This window comes from Parambassis ranga, chromosome 17 (assembly GCF_900634625.1).
Source record: "Parambassis ranga chromosome 17, fParRan2.1, whole genome shotgun sequence".
In the NCBI taxonomy this organism is placed as follows: domain Eukaryota; kingdom Metazoa; phylum Chordata; class Actinopteri; family Ambassidae; genus Parambassis; species Parambassis ranga.
This window is the reverse complement of record NC_041037.1, coordinates 15,354,437-15,377,313: the sequence shown is the minus strand read 5'-3', so window position 1 is coordinate 15,377,313 and position 22,877 is coordinate 15,354,437. Positions and strand designations below refer to the sequence as shown.

Here is a 22,877-nt window from a genome sequence, read left to right as displayed (position 1 = left end):
AAATTTGTTAATTGGCCGATATTTTTCCTGTTTACGTTTTAGACACATATATAATAATTACACGGTTTATTTCTTTCCTCCATGCACGAATTTCAGACAAATAAAGAAACACACAAAGACGAAGTGTGTAGGCTAAATCAGCTAAAACGATCGATTTACTCGAATATACAGTGACGCTGTTGCCATAACCCAAATAAAAAAATTAACTCTAAACAACGTAATCGTCTTGAGATACCTTTTGAGTTTTAAAGTCCTCAATTTGTATCGTTTTTGTTTGACGAGTGACACTTTTTATTGTGTACAGTTGATCCTTTTAAGAGACGATCTTTGTATTCGGTCAGCTGACGCAGGAATGAGCGAGTTACAAAACATTACAACTAGCATACTGGCAAGAGTTGAATTTCGAGACAGGCACAGAAAGACGTGTTACTAACAATTATTTAACTGAATGTAATAACCGGATTATGTCAACCAATGGATCCTGCTACAACCGCAGCACCTTTGACGAACGACTGTGATACAGAGTAAGTCATTTAAATACAGGTGAATAGCCGAGTTTCCACAACACACTGCTGCTGGTCCTTTTAAACAGTAGCCTAACATTGTAATATAAAATTAAGCTAGTGCTATGACGTTGTTACCAAAGCAGTTTAACGTAAAAGGCTGTCTTCATACAATGTTGTCTGTATTATTGTGGAAATAATATTACAATGGGAGACCTTGTTATTTAGTATTTGTGGTAGGCACCTAATTTTATGACTGGTTGAGTTGGTATTTTTTTAAATAACTTAGACAAGGGAGTCACTGAGAGTGACTTGATTCGGACAGACGGATCATTTTAATATCAATGACTGAGGACAAGAGGGCCAGGGACACTTGTGACTCAGCAAATCTCCTGCCATGTTGAACAGGTGAAAGGTCTAGCAGTACACCTGGTGTGTTGAAGCAGTCAAGCAGGAAGTGTGTGTGAGCCCCCCTCCAGCTCACTGTACCTGCTCTTTCTCTTTCAGGGTAAAAACTAATAAAACTGGGTAAGATGATTGTCATATTGTTGTGTAATGATTATTGATAGTACTACTCAGCAGTGCTGTGGGTCTCAGCCCTAATTGTTACTGACAGTGTGATGGTTATGAAATGTGACTCCTGGCTGTGTTGCCCTCCATGCAAATAATGATAACACTGAATGCGCTGGCTTTCACCTTGGATTTGTTTGTTGTTGTGTTTGTTGTATAGTGCATTAGAATATATTCCCTTTACTATCTCTTCCTTCTTTAAGTGTCTTTCTTTCTGTTTTTTTTTAGGCCACGTTCATTCTGGAGTTGGTGGCCTTCCTGGCGTCCAACCTCCATGTCCCTTTTGAAGACTACAGAATCCAGGATTCTTGCTTGTAAGAATGTGTTGATTCATGCTATCCAATAGCATAACAATCAGGAAGCAATATAAAGATGGCCTTATTGTTACTTTTCTTTTTCTTCTTCTTCTTTGGTTACACCAGGTATTCAGAATGACCTGTGGGCCAGATTTGTGACCCTACAAAACCACAACAGAATATGGACTCTGACCGTCACCAACAAAGGGGTTCGCAAACCTGATGAACAAGGTACTTGGTCTCTACCACCTGCTTCCCAGTCTTCCTTTGTTTAAAGGGCGGGTGCAGAAATGTATGCATTACTATACAGTTGCCTGTGCCTGTGCTTTTCTTCCAGCACATAAGACTCCTCTGGTGATGGTCCACGGCTTTGGAGGAGGGGTAGGACTTTGGATCAGGAACCTGGATGCGCTTAGCCATTCACGTCCTGTCTATGCCTTCGATCTCCTTGGATTTGGCCGGAGCTCCAGGCCACCCTTCCCCTCAGATGCTGCCAAAGCAGAGGAGCAGTTTGTCAACTCCATTGAACAGTGGAGGCAGTCTGTAGGCCTGGAGAACATGATACTGCTGGGACACAGCCTGGGGGGTTACCTGGCTACCTCCTACGCCATCCAGTACCCTTCAAGGTATATATACATTGATATATTTTGTTGATGTGTTTACAGATTGTTCGTTGAATAAGCACAGAAAAAATAAGTGCTTTAAATGACTTTAAGTTGTACTAATATTTTTAGATGTTAGAGGTAAGCAGGATACAGGTATAGCATTGTCTTCCGTGTTTTACAGAGTGTCACACCTCATTCTGGTAGACCCCTGGGGTTTCCCGGAGCGACCGAAGCCCCAGATCCAGGAGGGTCAGAGGTCAGAGGTGGTAAAGAGGCCATCCCCGCCCCGCTGGGTGAAAGCTATCGCAGCAATTGTTTCCCTCTTCAACCCACTGGCTGTCATCAGAGCAGCAGGCCCATGGGGTAAGATATCAGTCTATTGTCACAGAGTAGCTCATGTAGTGCTGGTCCTTCATCTCACAGCGGATTATTGATACAGGGCCGGGCTTGGTGAACAGATTCCGTCCCGATTTCAAAAGGAAATTTGAAGACCTGTTCGATGACAACACTATGACACAGTACATCTACCACTGTAACGCACAAACGCCAAGGTACGTCCACAGAATCATATGTGTAACTAGAATGTGTAAATTCCAGAAGAAATTGCAGTGTGATTGCTGAAAGTTGCTGCTGCTGCTCACACAGATTTTGAAGATGCCTTGGAGTGAGTCACTAACCTCAGGCTTTTAAAACATTTGCTCTACCAACTGAGCCACAGCAGGTCAACATTGTTATCATATGTTAATATACTCTCCCTCTCCCAGTGGTGAGGTGGGTTTCCGGGCCATGTCGGAATCCCTGGGTTGGGCGAAGAGGCCTATGCTGCAGCGGGTTCACCTGCTGCCCCCATCCATGCCCCTCACCATGCTGTACGGAGAACAGTCCTGGGTGGACAGCTCGTCTGGAGACAAAGTGGTCCAGATTAGGAGCCCAGCACACACCAGAGTGCTGGTGAGTGAAAATACAGACATTTAAGTATAATCCAAGTAGGAGTCTAACGTGAGTCATTTTAGTAATATTTCACTTACTGATGACTTAATTTCCTTTTCTGTTCCAGCTGATAAATGCAGCCTCTCATCACGTGTATGCTGATCAACCAGGAGAGTTCAACAAAGTAGTAGAAAACATTTGTAAATCTGTGAAGTGACCACCTGTGTGTCAGTGTGTTTGTGTGCGTCGGCCTGGCTGTATAAGGACTGAGTGTATTTGACATTGTGGTGGTTTTAGCACTGCGACACTTGTGCATGTGAAGCTCTTATGGTTTTGCTTTGGGACAAATCTCGAACCTAATGTTATTTTACTACATATTTGTTATACATTCTTTTGCTGATATTTGTTACCCATACATTTAGTATTATTGCTGCATTTATTTATAACATATTGGTTAAACCAGTGCTCCGTTGTATCATTCATAATCATATGTTTTTTAACACTAAGCGAAAAGACGCACACTTGCATTGACATTATTTATTACTGAGCATTAGCCACATGGCTACTCAATCATAAACATGTGCCTCACATTATTTTATTTTTTTGATTTCTTATGTCTTAACACTGTTTCAAACAGCTGTCTGTATTTTATACCTTGAGAACAATAAAAAGCCTATTTGATGCTATCCATGCTAACATTATCACAGAGATAAAAGCAGTCCTCTCCGACATGAAGAGGGAATACTTCGAAACCATTGGAGTACTGAAGAAGGAGCTAACGGATTTTAGAGAGGATATCAACCGGAAACTAAGTGCTATCGGCAAAGACCTGCAAGAAATAACAGAAAGAGTTGGAGAGATGGAACAACGAGTGGCAGATATGGAAGAACAAAGTGTTGACATTAGCGAGCTGCTAATTTTCTCACACCCTGGAAGTCCAGCAAAGCATTCAAACCCAGGTTAAGGACCTTGAAGCTCGATCCCGGAGGAACAACATACATATTCATGGGATTCCTGAGGGGTCTGAATGTGAGAATATACAGGACGTTGTTCATTAACTTGAAGTTGGCTCTGCCCGGGATACAGCGCTGTCACCGATCCCTTGGACCGTGGCTACCACAGGGGTCCAGCCAAGGTCTGTGATAATCTACTTTCAGGAATATAAAATGAAAGAAATGGTTCTCCGATCTGCCTGGAAGAAGAGGGAGTTACGTTTTGAGGGGAAAAGAGTATTGTTTGAACAAGACTATCCAACCGAGATATTAAAAAAGAGGAGAGCCTATGCCGACATCAGAAAGGTAAAAAGCACGTGGAAGACCGCGCCACGACCGCCAGAGACAAATCCAAGAGAAGTTAAAAACGTTTCAGCGGGACATGAATGCTACAGGGCTGTCAGGTAGTAAATAGGGGAACTATGTTACCTGCAAGAGATTGGTAAGAGAAACATTTTAATAACATCGTGGGCTGAAAGGCGCCAAAAAGCAGAACATGGACATTCAGAGACAAAGCGATTTATCCTATCATAATCTTGAAACATCTCAACTGGCCGCGGAGTGGGGGAACTATGTGTAACTGCTCTGAAATTAGACAACACTATTCAGAGATATCAGCATGCACAGGATGTGGCCCCTTCATTGTTAAGGGTTTCCCCACCAAATCTTGAAGTTGACTTCATACTTCATAAATGGAAGTCAATTGAGTGTAAAATGTGTAGTTACATGTTCAGTTTTGTCTTGGTTCATAAGACAGAAGTTGGTTTGTTCAGGTCATCTTGTCAGGTTGAATACTCAGGTGAATATATGTTTTCTCCCTTTGTTAGTTGAAATGAGTTATCAAGCCTACAAAGTTATCACTTTGAATGTAAATGGGTTACACAACCCTATAAAGAGAAGTTAAACGATTGCTAAAATGAAAAAAGAGAAACAGGATATAATTTTCGAACACATCTCTCAAAAACCGAACATGATAAGTTGAGGAAAATAGGTTTTAAAAACACATATTATTCATCATTTGAAAGAGGGAATAAAAGAGGAGTTGCAATTTTCATTGCAAACAGAATACATTTGATGTTTTCTCTCTAAATTAATGATAAGGAGGGACGTTATGTACTAGTTAAGGGTTTTATTGACCATAAAGAAGTCACCCTACTAAATGTTTATAGGCCACCGGGAACTAATAAACAGTTGATTGAGAAGGTCTTTAATTTAATATGGGCAGAAACCTCGGGGGTGTTAATATGTGGAGGAGATTTGAATATTCATCTGTGCCCAACCATGGATTCTTCAAATAAGATAAAACAGATGAGATCTGAGGCAATATATGTTAAAAGACTGCTTAAAGAATTTGGCATGATCGACATATGGAGAGATCTACACCCTCATGAGTATTTTACTTTCTTTTCTCATCCCCATTCAGTGTACTCAAGAATTGATTATTTTTTATGTTCTTGGATAGACACAGAATAATAAACTGTTATATAGGAACGAGGGACATTTCTGATCACGCAGGGGTTTACTTGGTATTACACTTAGACAACAAACCTAAAGAAACTTTGTGGAGACTTAATACAAATCTTTTGAATGACCCTCATTGTCAGAAATATATAGAGAAAGAAATAAAACATTATATTACTTTATACAATAATGGAGCTGTATCTCCAAGTACACTTTGGGATGCTGCTAAAGCAGTTCTTAGAGGTAAACTTATAGGATGGTCTGCTCAGAAGAAAAAGGAAAACGATAAACAAATTAAAGAACTGGCTGAAAAGTTAAAATCCTTAGAGAGTAAACATATGGAAAGCAATGACTGCGGTCCTACAACAGATTCTACATACAAAACAAGCACTAAATAATATTTATGAAAGTCAGATAGCAGGAAGGGCTAAGTTAATTAAACAGAATTTCTATGAGAATGGTCCCAAATCTAAAAGACTTCTAGCATGGAGGATACGTAAACAACAGGCAGAGAGATTTATACACAAAGTGAAAGATCCCCTGACTAATGAAACGTTCTAAATTAGAGGATGTACAAAAATCATTTGAGACATATTATGCAATTTATATGCACAGCCAGAAGCAGCTGGCATAAGAGATGTGTCCGAATTCCTGACTAGCTTTGACCTACCATCTATAGTAATGGAACAGAACAAAATAATAACTCGAGAGATAACAGACGAAGAAATAAATAAAGCTAAATCAAGACTGAAATCAAATAAAATGCCAGGTGCTGATGGCTACCCATCTGAATGGTATAAAAAGTTTAGGGAAATAATAATACCGATGCTAAAAGGAAGTTTCAATTATGTACTAAAGGGGGGAGTTCCCCCTATGTCATGGAGACAAGCGGTAATTTCAATAATCCCCAAGCAGGGTAGAGACAAGACAAACTGTAGTTCCTATAGACCTATATCTGTTTTAAATATTGATTATAGATTATTTGCATCAATATTAGCTAAACGATTGGAAGATATAATCCCAGACCTCATAGACACAGACCAAACCGGCTTTGTTAAACACAGGCAGATCCAGGACAATGTGAAACGGGCTCTCTACCTAGTTGATCATATAAAAAGTAACAATATTGAATCTGTGATTATCAGCCTTGATGCTGAAAAAGCTTTTGACTCAGTCCGATGGGACTATCTGTACTTGACCCTTAAACGTTTTGGTTTTAATGACCAAGTAATTGGTTGTATAAGGTCTCTCTACTGCTCCCCCTCAAGTAGAATCAAAATAAATGGAAACCTGTCTCAGCCAGTTTTCCTTGAGAGGGGATGCAGACAGGGGCGTCCCTTAGCCCCACACATTTCGCTTTGTTTATTGAGCCATTGGCTCAGGCAATCAGGGGAATCAATGAGATAACTGGTGTACAGATTGGAGATGTGCAGCATAAGATTTGTTTATATGCGGATGATATCCTGTTGACTCTTACTGAACCAAATATAAGCCCAAATTAATATCCCTTCTCCAAGATTTTGGATCATACTCTGGATATAAGTTGAATTTAAATAAAACCCAGACACTTGCCTTAAATATAAACCACAGGGTTAACATTACTGGGATATGTAATTTTAAATGGAACGGTAAGGCAATCAAATACTTAGGGGTCCCAAAGATCTTTCAACCATTTACAATATTAATTACAATCCTATAACCAGCAATATCAAAATGGACTTAAATCGTTGGTCATTATTACCTGTGAGCATGTGCAATCGAATAGAGAATAGAGTGAAAATGAACATATTATCAAAGCTGCTTTTCCTCTTTCAATCACTCCCAGTTGAAATACCCCCTAAACAATTCAATAATTGGAATAAAATGATATCCACCTTTGTTTGGGGAAAGCAAAAACCCAGGATTAGATTCCAGACATTACAGCTTCCTAAAGATAAAGGGGGGGGGGGGCTTTACCCTGCCTGGTAGACTATTACAGGGCAGCACAATTACGCTCATTGGTGTATTGGTGTGACCCAACATATGAAGCTAAATGGAAGGACCTAGAACAGAATCAGATTACGATACCTCTCCAAGCTTTCTTGGAAGATAGTAAGCTACAGAGAAAACAATTGGAAAAGTTTAATACATGGATCAATGTTCCATTAAACATCTGGTATAAACAATTTAAAAATGAGAACTTTGAAAGAAATGTACGAATATTACGGTGGATTGCTTATGATACAGAATTTACCTCAGCAAATTTGGACAACAGGTTTAAACATTGGATTACTAAGGGTATCACCTCCTACTGTACTATCTCATCTAAAAAATGCCTAGACTGTTTTCAACGGTTTCAAGATATCTTTCATTTGGAGAAACAGGATTTTTTTTAGATATCTTCAACTGAGGAATAATTTCAACAAGAATATTAAAGCCTCTGGAGAGGTGGGCATGACTCTGATAAAGATATTTGTTGATGCATATAAGGGTAATAATAATAAGAAAATAATTTCCAGGATTTACTCATCACTGCAACTGGAGAGAGGTCTCTCCACAACCTACCCTTAAATCTAGATGGGAAAGGGAAGCTAATATAACACTTACCGAGGAGGACTGGTTAAATATTTGTAAAACACAATCTATAACTACTATCGTTGGAGAGAGTTTGCCTGGAAAAATACTGTAAGGTTTTTTTATAACACCCAAATTGAAAGGACAAAGAACCAAATGCCCTGAACATGGTGAATGTTAGAGAAAATGTGGTTATATGTCAGGTGGTCATTTTCACATTTTTTGGGAGTGCCCTGCTATAGCCTTGTTCTAGACAGAGGTGATGACAGAAATTAGATCAATAATTGGACTAACGCTCACTTTCAATTTTAGCACCATCTACCTAGGTAATCTGCCAACAGGACTTACAAAACGGGATACATATTTATTGCGGATATTACTAGTGAGCGGTAAAAAAATCTATAACCAGGAGATGGTTGAGCGAGGAACCTCCAACGGTGGTGGAATGGAGGGAGGTAGTGCAGGAAATGTATATTATGGAAAGGATGACCCTTTCCCCGAGGGGTGCTGCCGAAAGATGTGAAAAATACTGGAGGAAATGCACACAATATTTAAAGATGTAATCATTTATATTCTGTTTGTACTGTACTCCTTATTCTTTTAATACTTATGTAAATTATTGGCCTAAAATAAAATTAAAATAAAATTACAAAAAAAAGCCTATTTGAGGATCTACCCTCATGTGATGCACTTAAAAGCCCAACCAGTAGAGGTCAGCAAAAAGTATAACTTCTATTAGGTTCTGCCTGTAGGGGTAACAGATGTGAAACTCATGTAAACACATACTGCATTATTTACATTTTCTCTTTCAACATCTGTATATCTATATATACTTGTGTGTGTATACACAGCTTATAACTGCCAATTAGTATTTTTAATATTAAAAGTAACTGTAGCACTGTAATGCAACATTGTCATAGAAATATCTGAATTATTGCACTAGCACTCAATAGTTCCAAAGTTTGAACAGGCTGATTGCAGCTTCCAGTAAAATGCTTTTTAGATTAACCTGTGTCAAAAACATTCACTGGCCTTGTAGTAAGCAATTTCTGTTACAATTCAGTGGGAAAATAGTTCCTACATGAAACTGCTCACAACAGGATCTGTTGATTTTTTAAAGGTTACATTTTTTACACAAGACAATGTCACCAAGCTTCTATTTTGGGCACTTTGGCCACCACAAGTTCATGGTCATTAAATAAAACTCAAATAATCTTGATGGATAAAACGCACACTGAGACACAAGAGAAAATGATAATTTTAGAGTGCATAATCTCATCTTCACTCACCTCTTGCCAGTAAAGCCTTGAATAATGCTGTTGGCACTGGAGCCAGTCTGTTGATTCAGTGTGAGCTTTATTATACACACAAGACAAATAATACAAAAAAAACACTTCCAGGTAGATAAATAGTAGGACGATATTAAACATAGTTACTTTCACATTGTACTTCGAGTGCTGAAATTGAAGAGACTACAGTTAGGTAACACTGAGGTGATTTAAGGTCACTGTGCTCCCTGTTTGGACCTGCATAAAAGCTGTAAAGTGCATGACACACCCACAGTTAATACAGAGCAGTGTGAGGGGAGTGTATATAAAATTTAACTAAAAATGTTTTTTGGTTGGATTTTTTTGAAATTGTAACCTAAAATGTTCCTAAAATGTCCCTTTCCAAACATTTCACAGCAGCCCCCGTTCATTTAAAGCCATGTGAGGTTCATTTTGTCTGACAACACTTTTCACATTATAATAAAAAGCTATATGAACAATGCGCTTATGGTATTTACACGACTTTCTGCACCTTCACATGCTTTGTTCAGTGTCTTGAAATGCACTAGTCTTAGGAAAGATCTAGAACTTCACTATATAAAGGTCTTCATTTGCTTTGCGTTTAAATCATGCTGCATATTTCACCACAGCAAGACACAGGTGTGACCTTACATTGTTCAAAGTAAAAAAAATAATACTGATAATGCTACAGTTGTTAATAGTTATATTTAAAAAATTCTAATTTTAAAGGTACAGGAAATGTGCACGCTAATAAAGTTAGAGGCTCTGGGTTTACATGTTGTAAGGAAAAGTTGTGAATAAGGCTCTCACTGTTCAAGAACAACAATGTCAGCCACTCCGTGTACTTGTGAAAGCTGTTTACAGTCAAGGGATGCCACCAACTTCCTGGGTCCAGGCTGGGTGGGGATGAAGTGCTCTGTCAGTGTCACTGTGGAGTGAGCGCCGACATCCCTGAGAAGGACAAGGAGGAGTGGAACGTTAGTCTAGAGTGGAAAATGTGAGAGGAATAGACTCAAAGGTGTCTTCTTACCCTACAACCACTTCATGGCCCTTCTGAAGGCCCAGACCCTCCACTCTGAACACCACGCTCTTTAGTGTGCGTGGCAAGGGGTTGGTGAAGGTAATCTTGGCCGCCATCTCCTTACCAACCACAGCTTCACCCACAGGCTGGAAGACAAAAATCGTACTACTCAACATTTACGTATAATATTAAATAATCACTGAATGCTAAATAGAAAAGCTACCGTGATGTTGAGGTCAGGAGTACGGAGCCTGAAGGTGGTCTGGTTGGCCAACACTTGCTGAGTTTCACTGACTCTTCCAGAGAGGGTCAGCATCAGGGCTGCCTGGTCCACCAGCTGGTTCTGGTAATGTTGATAGGGCAGCAGCCACTCAATGGTCTTCTCTATATGGACAGGTAGAGTTGAGCTTAGTGTTGACATACTGTTGTAGGTGAATGAGGTTTCTTATTTATACAGCATTGCATAAAATATATCTTCCTCGTCGTGGTTCTGTTTTTACCAGCTTTATGCTAACCTTGTCTGCTGTCTAGTGCTTAGCATAAAATATCTCATGAGAAATGATAATCAACTTATGGGAAATCCAACCTTCATTAGGCAAAAGCTCAACAGGCATCTGGTCCTTCTTGATGGTGCCCTTCAGCACGCCAGTGTAGTACATGACGGCGACCTGGCTGTTCAGCGTTGTCTGACGAGGCTGCGAGCTCAGGTTCTTCACCACGATGGTCAACCGAGCGTCAGTGCCCATCCTGGGCCCCTCGCCCTCCATCTTCACCTCCACGCACACATCCTCTGCCATGGGTGCGGAGTACACATCGGGCTTGGTGCCATAGCGACTAGCAGTCTCCACAGCGATACGCTCCTCATCTGAACCTGGTGGAGAAGAGGGGAGGACAAGGTGAGTGCACCTCATTCTGTCTGAGGTTAGAGGATTTATTAAAAGATACAAGAGATATGGCACACAGGCCTTCCAAAGCAAACAGGTGAGGAGTCAGCTGAGGAGGAATCTATGTGCTGCAAAATGATGTATGCAGAATGAGGCGATTAAATCATCACTTCTCAAGATAATTTCTAGTAGTGCAGAAAGGATTATGTCTGGTTCTGGGACATCAATCTAAGGTAGACCTGTGATTATTAAAAAAAATAAGCTTGCCAGTACCTTCTTGATATTTGTAGAGGTGTGTGATGTCTGCCCGCTCGTCAGAGCCCACCGCTTTGGTGCTGATGCAGTGACCGACAGCTTTCTTCTCACTGTGGATCTGGCTGAATGTACCGTTCAGATTCTTCTGCCAGTAGATCTTATCACTGTTGACCTGATGGTAACATACCAACAAATACAATCAGCTTAAACATGAGCATTCATGGGAAGTTCCTGAGCAACTGGAAAAATATATTTTCCCCTCACAAATAACTTGAATCTTAGACCCACAAAAAGCAATGCTAGTAGGAAAAATGTCTTCTGAGAAGTGTTGTACCTATTACACTTTAGTCACTAAAGTTCATCTAAGTACATGTGACACTTGATCCACGGAGTGCTTTAAAATGCACCTGGCATAGATAAAATATCTCATCTGTAGCACTCACCTCAGCAAAGACAAAAGGCGTGTCGTGTTTGAGGTAGACTTGGCCAGAGCGGATTGCGTTGACAGAGGCAGGGCCACAGCGGAAGGTTCCTTGGCTGGTCTCCTGAGGTGTGGAGTCAACAGCCTGCCAGCCTCCATAACCAGGGGGCAGGTCTGGTCTAGCCATCCAGCAGTCGTTCCACACGTGGAAATTCCTATACAGCAGATAGGGTTTTTTTAGAGTAGGAGTTAGCTGATGCCACACTTATATCTGTCTAAATCTGAAATAAAGGGCAACAGCTAATAGCTTAGCTTAACATTAAGGCCTGGAAATCTCACTGGTTTCAAGTTGGAGAGGGATGCTTTGCAAGCAGATCTAAATATATGATACATTCCTATGGTATGGATTTAGCAGCAGTCGATTCTTATAGCATGGTGCCCCTGCCTTGTAAAGCTTCAAATCTTACCAGACAGAGTCACTGTTGAGGTAGTCAATGGGTTCCATATTTTCATCAAAATACACATCTGTAGTGAGGGACACATCTGTATCGTGAGCAGACTGGAAGTTGGTCACGCTGCGGGCTGGTATGCCGAGACACCGCAGCACTGAAAACAAAGACAGGTTTAAAATAATTAAAAGTTTTACAAGGCCAGTCAAGTCAGATATTTCTGCTAGGATGATATTGGAATGGAACGTTATTATTCTGGCTGAATGAAGGCAACACATGTGGCTCTATCTGTGACAAAAGTAGGAGGTATGACAGGAATGCCAATGTGAGGTATTTAGGGTTCATGTATGAGCTATGGCTTGCTATCAGGGGCAGCGCTATGTGCTAAGGTCAGCTATCATGTGAGGTCCCCTGCATGAACGCACGATGATCAAAGTGTTCTGTTACAGAGATACAGTTGGAGCTAATTAAAAGGGCCTGATGGACAGATCCCCATAATTTGTGGATTGTTAATTGAATGAACATGAGGTACAACACTCGTAGCTTTTTTCACATGCCTGCTTTCCACCACCCACTAAGGTCCATAAACACACCCTTTTCTTTTCACTCACACCATTAAATCCTGCTTTATTTTTTCCCCATAGTCACCTGTTGTCGTGACCCCAGAGAAGACCCAGCACTGTCCGTATGACACAGGCGTTCCATTGGAGGCATGGTATTTCCTCAGGATCTCCACGCTGCTGCTCCATGCTGCAGGAGAGACTCCGTTGGAGTAATTCCCCGACCAGTTCCCAACTAGAACGCCAAAGTCATCCTGAGCATTTATCTGAAAATGTCATGTTGACATAATGATTTCTTTGCTTTTCAGTCAAATCAGATACATTAAAGAAGACATTAGAGAGACTTTTTCTAACTCATATTAATGTCACTGTATTCTAAATGATGCATTTTTCATTAACAATATGCCAGAATTAGTATTTTAGCTCACCATAGCAGATATGACTCGGACCACATTGACGGGATCCCCTCGCCCAGACGGCGGTATCTCACTCTTCTCCAGGATGAACAGACAGGCTTCCAGGATTCCCTCATGAAACTATGAAGAAAGGAGTGTTTGTTATATAACAAAAGCCTAATAAACTTTGATATAAGATGATGATATATATATATATATACTTCTTTAGTGCATTGGATGTTATCCTCACTGCCTATAGCAACAGTCTGTTATACATAGCAACAATTGATTGGAGTGTCCATTACAACAGTATGACTAAAAGTAGTAAAATGGAATTTCAGTCATCAGTGTATAAACATATCATTCATTTTCAGCAACATGCATCTTATTTTCCTGTTCAAAAATCAATAACTTGATCAAGTGACAAGGATTGCCTCTGTAGCTAAAGACTGACATATTTTGTTCCTTGTGCCATACAGCAGATCTCCTTTGTTTTCCCCCCAGAAGCAAGTAAAAACCCATAAAGTGGAACCTGCAGTTTATGTACTGTCACACCCCCACACACCATACTCTCACTGAAGTACTCAATAGCACACAAATATGTATCAATCTCTGGCTGAAAAAGGCTAAGTGCTAAAATTATATGATGCTGTGCAGATCATTCGCAATCTCATAAACACATGTCTTGTCTTCGTTGTCTGTACCTGCCCGAAGTTCCATGTGCGGGCGCCGATCTGCTTCTCTGTGCCATAGTAAAGTCTCCCAGTGTCATTCAGTACATACTCCTTCCTCTCCGCCTCATCATCCAGGAACACTGTGTCCTCTGGAAACACATGAAACACATCATATCTATATGATGACATTTTTTTGCATTATGCTATTAATAATATAGTTTTTAACATACAGGATTAAACATGCTTCCTTTTCATTTTTTTAAATAACTCTGATGTTTAACCCAGTTCAATTAGCATTGACAGTGAACATAATAAAGCCTTTGTTCTGTGGGATGACATTGTGAAGTGAAGGGTGAAGACTGTGACTTCCTCCCTGCTTGTGAGAATGACCCTGAATCTTTGCTTTTTTTCAACCATTCAGTGACTAAACTACTTAAAAATGTGATTTCTTTTCACATATTACGTGAGTGCCTCCCCAAGGCCAGGAAATGGTTAGAAACACATGGACCTTGCAGTGGGGCCCACACCACACTCATTTATGGGAAGCAGTCTGTTTTGAGTGACATCACTGAGCACTGCAGACTTGGGCGTGCACCCCCAAGACATGAGCTTTGCAAATCTCTGTGTATCTTTTTTTTCCAGCCCTCTGTTCCTGTCGACTCTCTGGTGTAAAAAAATAAATAAATAAATGCGATAAAAAGAAAGAAAGCAGTAAAAGTGTTCAAGATGTGCATGAGGAAAAGCAAGTGGAAGGAAGAGATTTAATGAAGTCATGTGGGGGCAGGGGGTTGACTGAGAGAAAGAGGGGAAGTTATACTTTGGAGGGGAAGGAGAGTGAAGCATAACAACATAGTGTCCTGAGACTTTCTAGAGGGAGATGAAGCTGACAGTATCTGGCAGCTGTGATAATTGTGGTTTTTCACATTTTACTGAAAAACTCCTGGAATGTTGAAAGAAACAGACACACACAAAGGGAGGAGGACAGAAAGCAGAGCGATGGGGCGAGGGAGTGAGGGTCAGGTCAGCAGATAGCAAAAAAAAAAAAGGAGCTGGGTGGAAGAGGCATAAAACAGCAGGAAATACACACAGAGGCAGTAAAAGCCAGGGAGCGGGACAGGTTGTCACCAGCTGCAAGGATTACTCTCAAGTTGCCCCAAGGCATTAAATACAGTAATTGTGGGATTCTGACTTTTATGAGCGTGAGGGAGAGATTGGACTCGTGGAAAAAAAAGGATTGAAAAAGGGAAGAGGAGATTGGGCATGAGGCCAAAAGCAGCAAACCCATAATGAAAGACAGGCGGTCTGTTTTATTTTTTATCAGATCCAGGTTCACTGTTTTTATTTTGCAGTGTTGCAAACACACGTCATTCTGTCAAATATCCTGTGTGGATCATTTGCAAAAGACTGGCAACTAAACAATGGAAGTAATTTCCTAATGTTTTTGTAACTGAATATAAATAAGCACAAGTTATTAAAACTCAGAAAGATCTCAGGTTTTTTTTTTAATATTAGCACTTAAACCTGTGGTTGACTCCTATCCCGATGTCAGTAAACATGCTTAGCTCCCTTGGTTTTTGCTGTTGTTGTTTTTCTTGCAGTGCACTGATGAAGGTTTTGTGATAAAATTAATATTTTCTATACTCTGCTACCCCTCTAACCTTTTGAAAAAACTTTTCGTGCTGTGGTTTAGCTCAGAGCCTTCCACCATTAGAGCATGATGATCGTCTTTTTGACATGATAAGCATTTTAAGACCAAACCTAGCACCACATTTAGCATTTTTCAAATAAAAACGTCATTCTGTTCTTATGCTATATACTGCTAAATGCTAAAGGGCTATATACTGCAGACTCTGTGCATATTTGTTAAGTTGTGTCTGTGACATGTCGCCTCATTGATGTTAATGTTGCTCTGTGGTGTCTGTAATTAGGGTTTGTTAACACATTAGCCATAATAGTGTGAGGGACATCATTATGACGAAGTAGCCTGGTCTAAATAGTTGCAGGCAACAAGAAAAGTATGGTTATTTACATGGCTTTTTGTCTGCTTATGTATTTTTTAAAGTGCATTTAGCTCCCGGGTCAAGAGTTAAAATTGTCTGCAGGGCAATAGTTCATAAATGTGGCAGCTAAAGCTCTGTTTCCTCATATCCACACACTGGTTTGTTCTCAAATGTAGCTGAAAGGAGTGCTTAAGTAGTCCGACCAAGTGTGCCAGAAGTCTTGAATTAAAGCCACTAAAGTTATATAACATAGTCACACACGGTCATGCTGTAGCTATTTGACGGACAGCAGCACACTCATGGATGGAGTTGGCCTTTCTCACCCATGTGTAACATTATATCATGACTCATCTCAGAGATTAAATGGCTAAATAGACATCTGTTTTGTCCAAGTATTTATGATTAGACTGGTAGAATGACGTCAGAAGCGACTTCTCTAGTAACTGAGGTGTTGCAGTGATTTTTTTTTTCTTTTAGAAACAACACAGATGTTTTTCAGCTCTTCTGCTTCAAACCTAATAATAACAGAGATGGTATGTTATTCATTCCAAACGTGTTATGCAACATCACCTCTTATCACCTTTAACTCGTCTTCTTTCCTTCCTCTCTTTCACATTCCTCTATCCATGTGAACCCTCTGCCCTCTCCACACCCGATGCCAGCTTACCTTCACACCAAGGGTTGAAGAGCAAGACGATGTTCTTGCTGGAGTTGTGACAGTTCATGGGCTCGCCCTTCAGGGAGCAGGTTGTCACCGTGAGCCCATACAGGCCGGTCACAGCGTTGGCTGGAGAGTTGACAGACAGCTTGATCTTGTTGCCACTCTGCTCGGTGATCTTGGCCTCCCAGCGTTCATCTTCCAGATGATCCACCAGCGGAATGATGACATGGGTGCCTTTGGACACCAAGGGCAGGGGACCTAAACCAAACAGAACATTGTTGTATAAGAAATATTGGAAATATGTAAACATACGTCAAATGCATAATGTTGTCAGTACTGGTCTGTGGATTTGTACACATAATTTTGTGCCTATAAGGAGATTTTATTACAAAATGTAGATGGAAACAAAGTAAACTGTCTGTGAGGTTCAGTTTATGACAGCTATGCTAAAATGTAAACCACATACTGTATGCATCACAGTCTTTCGCCCATCTGTGCATGGTTACTCTGAGTAAACAATTCTGGGGCTGGAAATCCTCCAGCACACAGAGGCACACACAGGCACACACACACATAAATATCCCTGCAGCATGGTTTATCTTGGGACAATTAGCTTAAATGTTCCTGTTTTTACGAGATCTGATATTTTGCTATGGGCTTGCAGATACTTTCCCTTGCAGAATGCTTCTTTCTTTATTTAAGTCCACTGACTAGAATATCGGGTTATTGGGTGTTTTCCTTTTAGCAGTTTGCTCTGTGGCACCCTATAGAGCTGCCATTTACTGAAGCAAGTATGGAATTTATCAAGAAACCATTGTTCTTGGCCGGACTGCATTCAGGACTCCACACCCATCCTCTCTCGCCTCTTGAGTACTTATTTAAAAGGAAATCAATGAAAAAATGTCTCTTCCGACATTAGAACAACTCTGAACCTTCAATCAGCCTTCTGGGTGAACAAAATCACAGCTTAGAAGGCTTCAATAATACAAATCTCTGTTTTTAGAGCAACACTTAGAACCTTCCCTTGCAAATGTGCCTGTGAAATTGATGTTAGCCAGAGTCTGTTTAATGTGGATAACTCGGACACATGCATCAATTTTTTTCTGTGTAACTATCTCAGTAGCAGGTGACAGCAAATCACTTCTCCGTGGTGATGTAATGGCCATTTATTCCCAAGTGTGTAGTGTGAAGCCTGCAAATACCAGAGGGAGGTGTCCGGTGTCCTGAGGTCTGGAAACTGTTAACACTGTGGGCTGCTGGGTGGAATCCAAAACTCTGAGCTATGGTTGAAATGCTGCTCAATTTAAACATACTACAGCAATGTGCAGTATTTTGGCCATGACCATGCAGACAGAGGTTTGCTCCTCATGTTGCTTACAGGTGTACTTCACAGACTTTTTGCATGAAAATCTTGGATATTTGTAATTGCTTGCTTGTGTGACTTTAGAGCAGTGCTTCCCAGCAATATAGGGACTAAATCTTGTGATTTTTGCATGCCTACATAATGGTTTCTGCCGTGGTTGATGTGGCAGACTGGCCTGTTTCTTTCTTTTACTGCATTGAATAGAACTCATCTAGCTATGATATATATATAAATATATAAAAATTTTTTTTCTCTTGTTTCATACCTGTTTTTAGCTCCAGGTGCAGCTTGTCAGTGTCAGTACTGAAGGGTCTATTGAGCTCCAGCTCCATCTGGAAGGTCTGTCCTCTGCGGATGATCAGCTCATCCCCATAATACAGGTCAGTGTGATGCTCCATCCTATTCTGATCCGTCTTGGAACTCAGAAGGTTGACTGAGCACACTGACAGTTTAATTTCTAAAAAAAAAAAAAAAAAAAAAAAAAAAAAAAAAGAAGGTTCGATATTAGAATTAAAGATATAGGGGATGCCGTTAATGATGTAATATATCATGATATGTTACCTTCCATTTCCTTTGCTTCTCCATTCTCAGGCTTTGGCTTTGTGAGGTCTAGGGCTGGAGGAGGGGTTGGGGTTTTAGACACTTCCACTCTATCTGTAACATCATAGGAGGCACTGTTCTGGCGTTTACAGCAGCAGGGACACATCTTCCTGAACCAGCGACGACAGGCTCCCTCTTCCTGCTTCCTCTCTCCCTCTTCGTGAATGGTCAGCTCCGCCCTTGTAGGTGGGGCGGCTCCGGGGAAACGCCCAATCTCCGATGCCCCCCTTACCGTCAAGCGCTCACCTGGCATTCTGTAAAATATACAATAAGAATTAAAGACTTAGACTGAGTGTCCAGGATGAGAGGTTAAGCAAAAGTAGACAGGAGGTCATTATAGAGGCTCTACGCTTCATGTGATAAACAAAACATCTCTCCCAAACACTCAATCTATCCATCATGAAACAGCTATTACACTTTTCTTTGACTTTTCCCACAATTACTGCATTCCTGACTTGAACTGAAGTCAGCTGTTCGACTTTCCCAAAGCATTCTGGGACATTCAGCCATCTGACTTTGTTGGGTAAACTGCCTGTGTGAGATCTAACAAAACTCCTACGAGCAGCTGGATTCCATCTGCTGAACAACAACCCCATGAAAGTAATGTAGCCTGTGTGTACATACACTGTAGGTGTACAGTACTGTACACAAGAACATTTATCATGATGTCACATCCCCACCCTCATACACAGCGTTAATAATCACAGATGAATTAGATCATTTGTCACACTGAAGATAAGCCTGTCCTTCCTGCCTGGATTCACATTATAAACAAAGGGTTAAATGGCAAAGACTTGGTGAAGTGAAAACAGTTACTGGAATAAAAAGCTCAAAGAGTCTTTCCTCTTTTTTTTTTCTTATCATTGCATCTTCTCTAATCAAAACGTAAAAGCCACACAAGACTGAGGCGCTGTTTTCAAAATAAATCTTAAGACACCGAAGATGTTTTGCTAGCTCTTATAAAACACCTGTGAACTGTAATGAGCTGCAATAATGTACACAGTCGGGAAAAATGCAGCGTTGTTAAGTAAACATGTATACGAGATGCTCGGTTTATAGTGCAATTACTTTCATTTTACAATCTCTGCTCAACAACCCCGTCTGCCCATTAGCGCCGTTGTCAAACTTTCCATTTTAAAATCCTAACTATGGAGTAATACAATGTTAAAAATAAGGAGTCTGCAATTTCATACAGCAGAAAAACACACAAACAACAAACACTCTTGAATGGTCAGCCAATGTAATTATTCGCAGCAACCTAGCAAATGTAAACAATGTTTTTTTCCTTTATAAAGCAATGTGTCCCTCCACACTTCCTGTCTCCTGTGTGGGAGGGGGCATGAATATATAGCTGCTGCCTAATGTTTTTGGTAAACTCCAGTAAATGCCTGAACATATACAGAATCTATGGGACACAGACTTGAGGAATCAGTTCACCATCTTGTTTCTAATCTGCTGGAAGCTGCAAGAAGCGTATTTACTTCTTGAGTTTCAGCCGGTGTAGCACTGTGTCTTCTACCTAATGTTTTACCCAGTGTGTAAAATATAAACCCTAAATGGTTAAAGATGTTCTCCTTACCATCAGATTTAGTTGTGACACATTTCTTATGAAATGGGGGAAATGAAGACACCCCCTCTGTAATTATGGTGACCAATAATTGTTTGGGTGTGGATAATCTATCTGCGCATCTTTATAACAGATTTTTCATCACTTTCTGTTTTACACTGAGTCAAGCATTAGGTGAGGTTAAGGCCGTCTGAAGAAAGTTACTGCTACTGTAGCTTTTTCTTCATTTTATCTACAACAGAACTATTATGTTATAATTTGTTTATTATAATGTCTATCTTTTTGTGTATGGGACTTAACTGATAAAAAAATAGCAGTGAAATTATTATATGTTTTTTGCTCTTCTTTTTGTGGCTTTTAACCTGTTGTTGTACCATAAACAAGTAAATGTGAGCTGGCATGGCAATAAAAGTTCCTTGAATCCTTAAAAAGTCTTTCATATGCCTGTATTGATTTTCACAGTTAAATATTTACTTTGAGGAGGCATATCAAACAGCAGAGCCAACCGATTGGAGGTAGTGATAGTGAAGTTATGCAGAAGAGTTCAAAGGGTGAGGGGAAGAGGTGTTAGGGAGGGACGCCTCACAGTACCATACCCTCACAGTTCAAGTGTAAGAAGAGTGCATGTGTGTGTGTGTGTGTGCAGCGTGAGCGTGTGCTCATGTGTTTCCAAATCCTCCCAATTTTTGGCAGAAACAGTCATGATGATTGTGACCGACACAATGGACTGCTGAACCTGCTGTATATTTTTGCAACACCATCTCCACCCAAGTGACACGCTCCCTGACCCTCTAATTTTAGTAAAACAGGAACTCACAAGGAGATGGAAATGAAGTTCAACACATGACAGGGTATTCCTCTTTCTGACTTCATTACGTCAAATCAAACTTGCATGCATTGGATGACTACGAGAGGCATAATTTGCCAAACATTATTGCAGAAATATGGAGTCTTTCCAAATATAACGGCTTAACAAATAACTTTCAGGCAGTTTTGTTAGCAATTTGTGTCTCGACAGGCTTTAAAACAGCAGTGTTATCGCACTTCTGCACCTATGGTGGCCTTAAATTGGCCAATTAGAGTCATCCCCTCAACCCCCCTAAACCCATGAAAAGCCATTCCACATGCCTAATGTTTTTAGCAGCCTTGTTCCTTCCACACACTTTAATGCACAAACTCAAATGGACCTAATACAGGCATCAGCCAAGCTTGAAATGAAGTGTTCTTCATCTTTTTCTCCCTCTGCCTTTCACTTCTCCTTGTATCACTCCCACCCTGTTGTGCTGTGCCTTTCTTTCCCACTCTGCAGCCTTTGCACTGCTCTTTTCTCAGTTTGTGTTGGCATGCTGGTGCAGCTGGTACGCCTGCTGGCACCAAGATAAGAACTACAACACCTCCCAAACAACTACACTGTCTGTATAAAAAAAAATATTTGCCTGGTGATGTGGATTCTATTTAATGTTAATGGGTTAATAAAATAGTTTTTAAATCCATGACATTCCATCATCATCCTGCATCGAGAAGACAATGGATTAACATCAAAATACAATACAAAACATGAAAGATGCTTTAAGCTTGAGACAGATGAAGAGTCTCTCTTTCCTTAGAGCTGCTGGACACAGGTCAGGTGAGGAGACTAATTTGATGTTTGCTGCATATGATAAAAAGTCAAGACATAAATATAATGGCGTAAATAACACCGTGTGTCTCACACTGGGATGTGAGCTCTCTATCTTAGAACTATCCTTTTAGACTTTAATAGAGACTAGAAGAAGAAAGTTTACACCACGCTTCACATCTCAGTAATGTGGAGAATAAAGGGGAGAAAGTAGCGACTCTTACTTTCTCTGTGTGGATTCTTCTCTGGATCAGCGCTGAAACCTCTGCTTCGTCCTCAGTAATTATCTCTCAGACTATAAAAACTTTTGGAAACTCGCTCCGTTCTTGGACCGGGACACTTATAAGCGTGTCCTGGAATGTTCCGCGCGGTACTTTAAGCTGATACACACCCCTCTTGCCCCAGCTCTGCCCACCCTGCCCCACCCTGTACGGGGGCTGAAGTTTCCCACTCCCACCAGGAGGTCCAGTTTTTTGATAAGCGCGCTGCGTCAAACGGTGCACGTAGTCCCGGTCCGTGATGAGTGTACGTACGCAGAGAAAGTCTGTTACGCAATCCTCAGCACTACTCATGCAGTCTAGAGCTTTACTTCTCCCATGCAGGAAGGGAGTGGAACCAGACAAATAGACATACAGGGGCAACGAGGTTATACTTATACTACATTTAAAAAGTGCATTTAAAACATTAGCGATCTGAGACCATTCCTGCAGGTGTCTCCAATCATATTGCTGTGACATCTGCAGATAATGTTAAATTGAGTAACCACTAAAGTGACACCAAATTAACCCCAAACCAGCCACACCCACAGCTCAAAATGCATGATTCAGTCTTGAACCCTCCTAAAATGGAATTACAGAAAGTTTCACTTCCCTCTTTCACTTCTCAGTCTTGATTAGGACAAACTCCCTCTGACCCCCTCAACATTAAACCACCACATTACAAGACCACTGTGGTTAAATATACTCTTACATTGCCAAAACAGACACACGGGATGATGGAATATTTACCACAGGTGATTTGTCTCACAGATTCTGGGCTGCTGCCAGTAATGACAACAGAAAACATGACTGAATGGAAACAGGCTAGTTCTGATATGTTACCATCACCACTGATCACATGTGACCTCATGTCGGTCTCCTGCCAAACCACAAAGTTACCATGTCTGAAAAGGAAAAGTTACCTGCATTGTGGCACAGTGATTACGAATCCA

At 40.6% G+C, this 22,877-nt stretch overlaps 2 protein-coding genes across 4 annotated transcripts; one reads left to right on the top strand and one right to left on the bottom strand.

Moving 5' to 3' along the window:
- The first annotated feature begins 341 nt into the window (after nt 1-341).
- Nucleotides 342-3,590, top strand: abhd4 (abhydrolase domain containing 4, N-acyl phospholipase B). Of its 3 annotated transcripts, none has more exons than XM_028427470.1 (9): nt 342-524; nt 1,011-1,031; nt 1,302-1,387; nt 1,496-1,600; nt 1,707-1,995; nt 2,156-2,337; nt 2,414-2,525; nt 2,739-2,925; nt 3,032-3,590. In XM_028427470.1, the coding sequence occupies exons 1-9, from the start codon at nt 475-477 to the stop codon at nt 3,119-3,121; spliced, it is 1,122 nt and encodes a 373-aa protein (XP_028283271.1). In that variant the 5' UTR covers nt 342-474; the 3' UTR covers nt 3,122-3,590. The 3 variants fall into 3 exon arrangements, with proteins under 3 accessions (XP_028283271.1, XP_028283272.1, XP_028283273.1); XM_028427472.1 differs by having other exon boundaries at nt 388-524; nt 912-1,031; XM_028427471.1 differs by lacking the exon at nt 1,011-1,031.
- Nucleotides 3,591-9,247: 5,657 nt separating this feature from the next.
- Nucleotides 9,248-22,067, bottom strand: tgm1l1 (transglutaminase 1 like 1). The gene is made up of 14 exons (XM_028428382.1): nt 21,892-22,067; nt 18,444-18,736; nt 18,148-18,339; nt 16,526-16,777; nt 13,889-14,007; nt 13,218-13,325; nt 12,878-13,055; nt 12,248-12,386; nt 11,803-11,995; nt 11,378-11,531; nt 10,807-11,091; nt 10,444-10,604; nt 10,230-10,366; nt 9,248-10,150 (listed from the first exon to the last, which is right to left on the bottom strand). Exons 2-14 carry the CDS (start codon nt 18,733-18,735, stop codon nt 10,006-10,008), a joined length of 2,355 nt encoding a protein of 784 aa, XP_028284183.1. The 5' UTR covers nt 18,736; nt 21,892-22,067; the 3' UTR covers nt 9,248-10,005.
- Nucleotides 22,068-22,877: the final 810 nt, after the last annotated feature.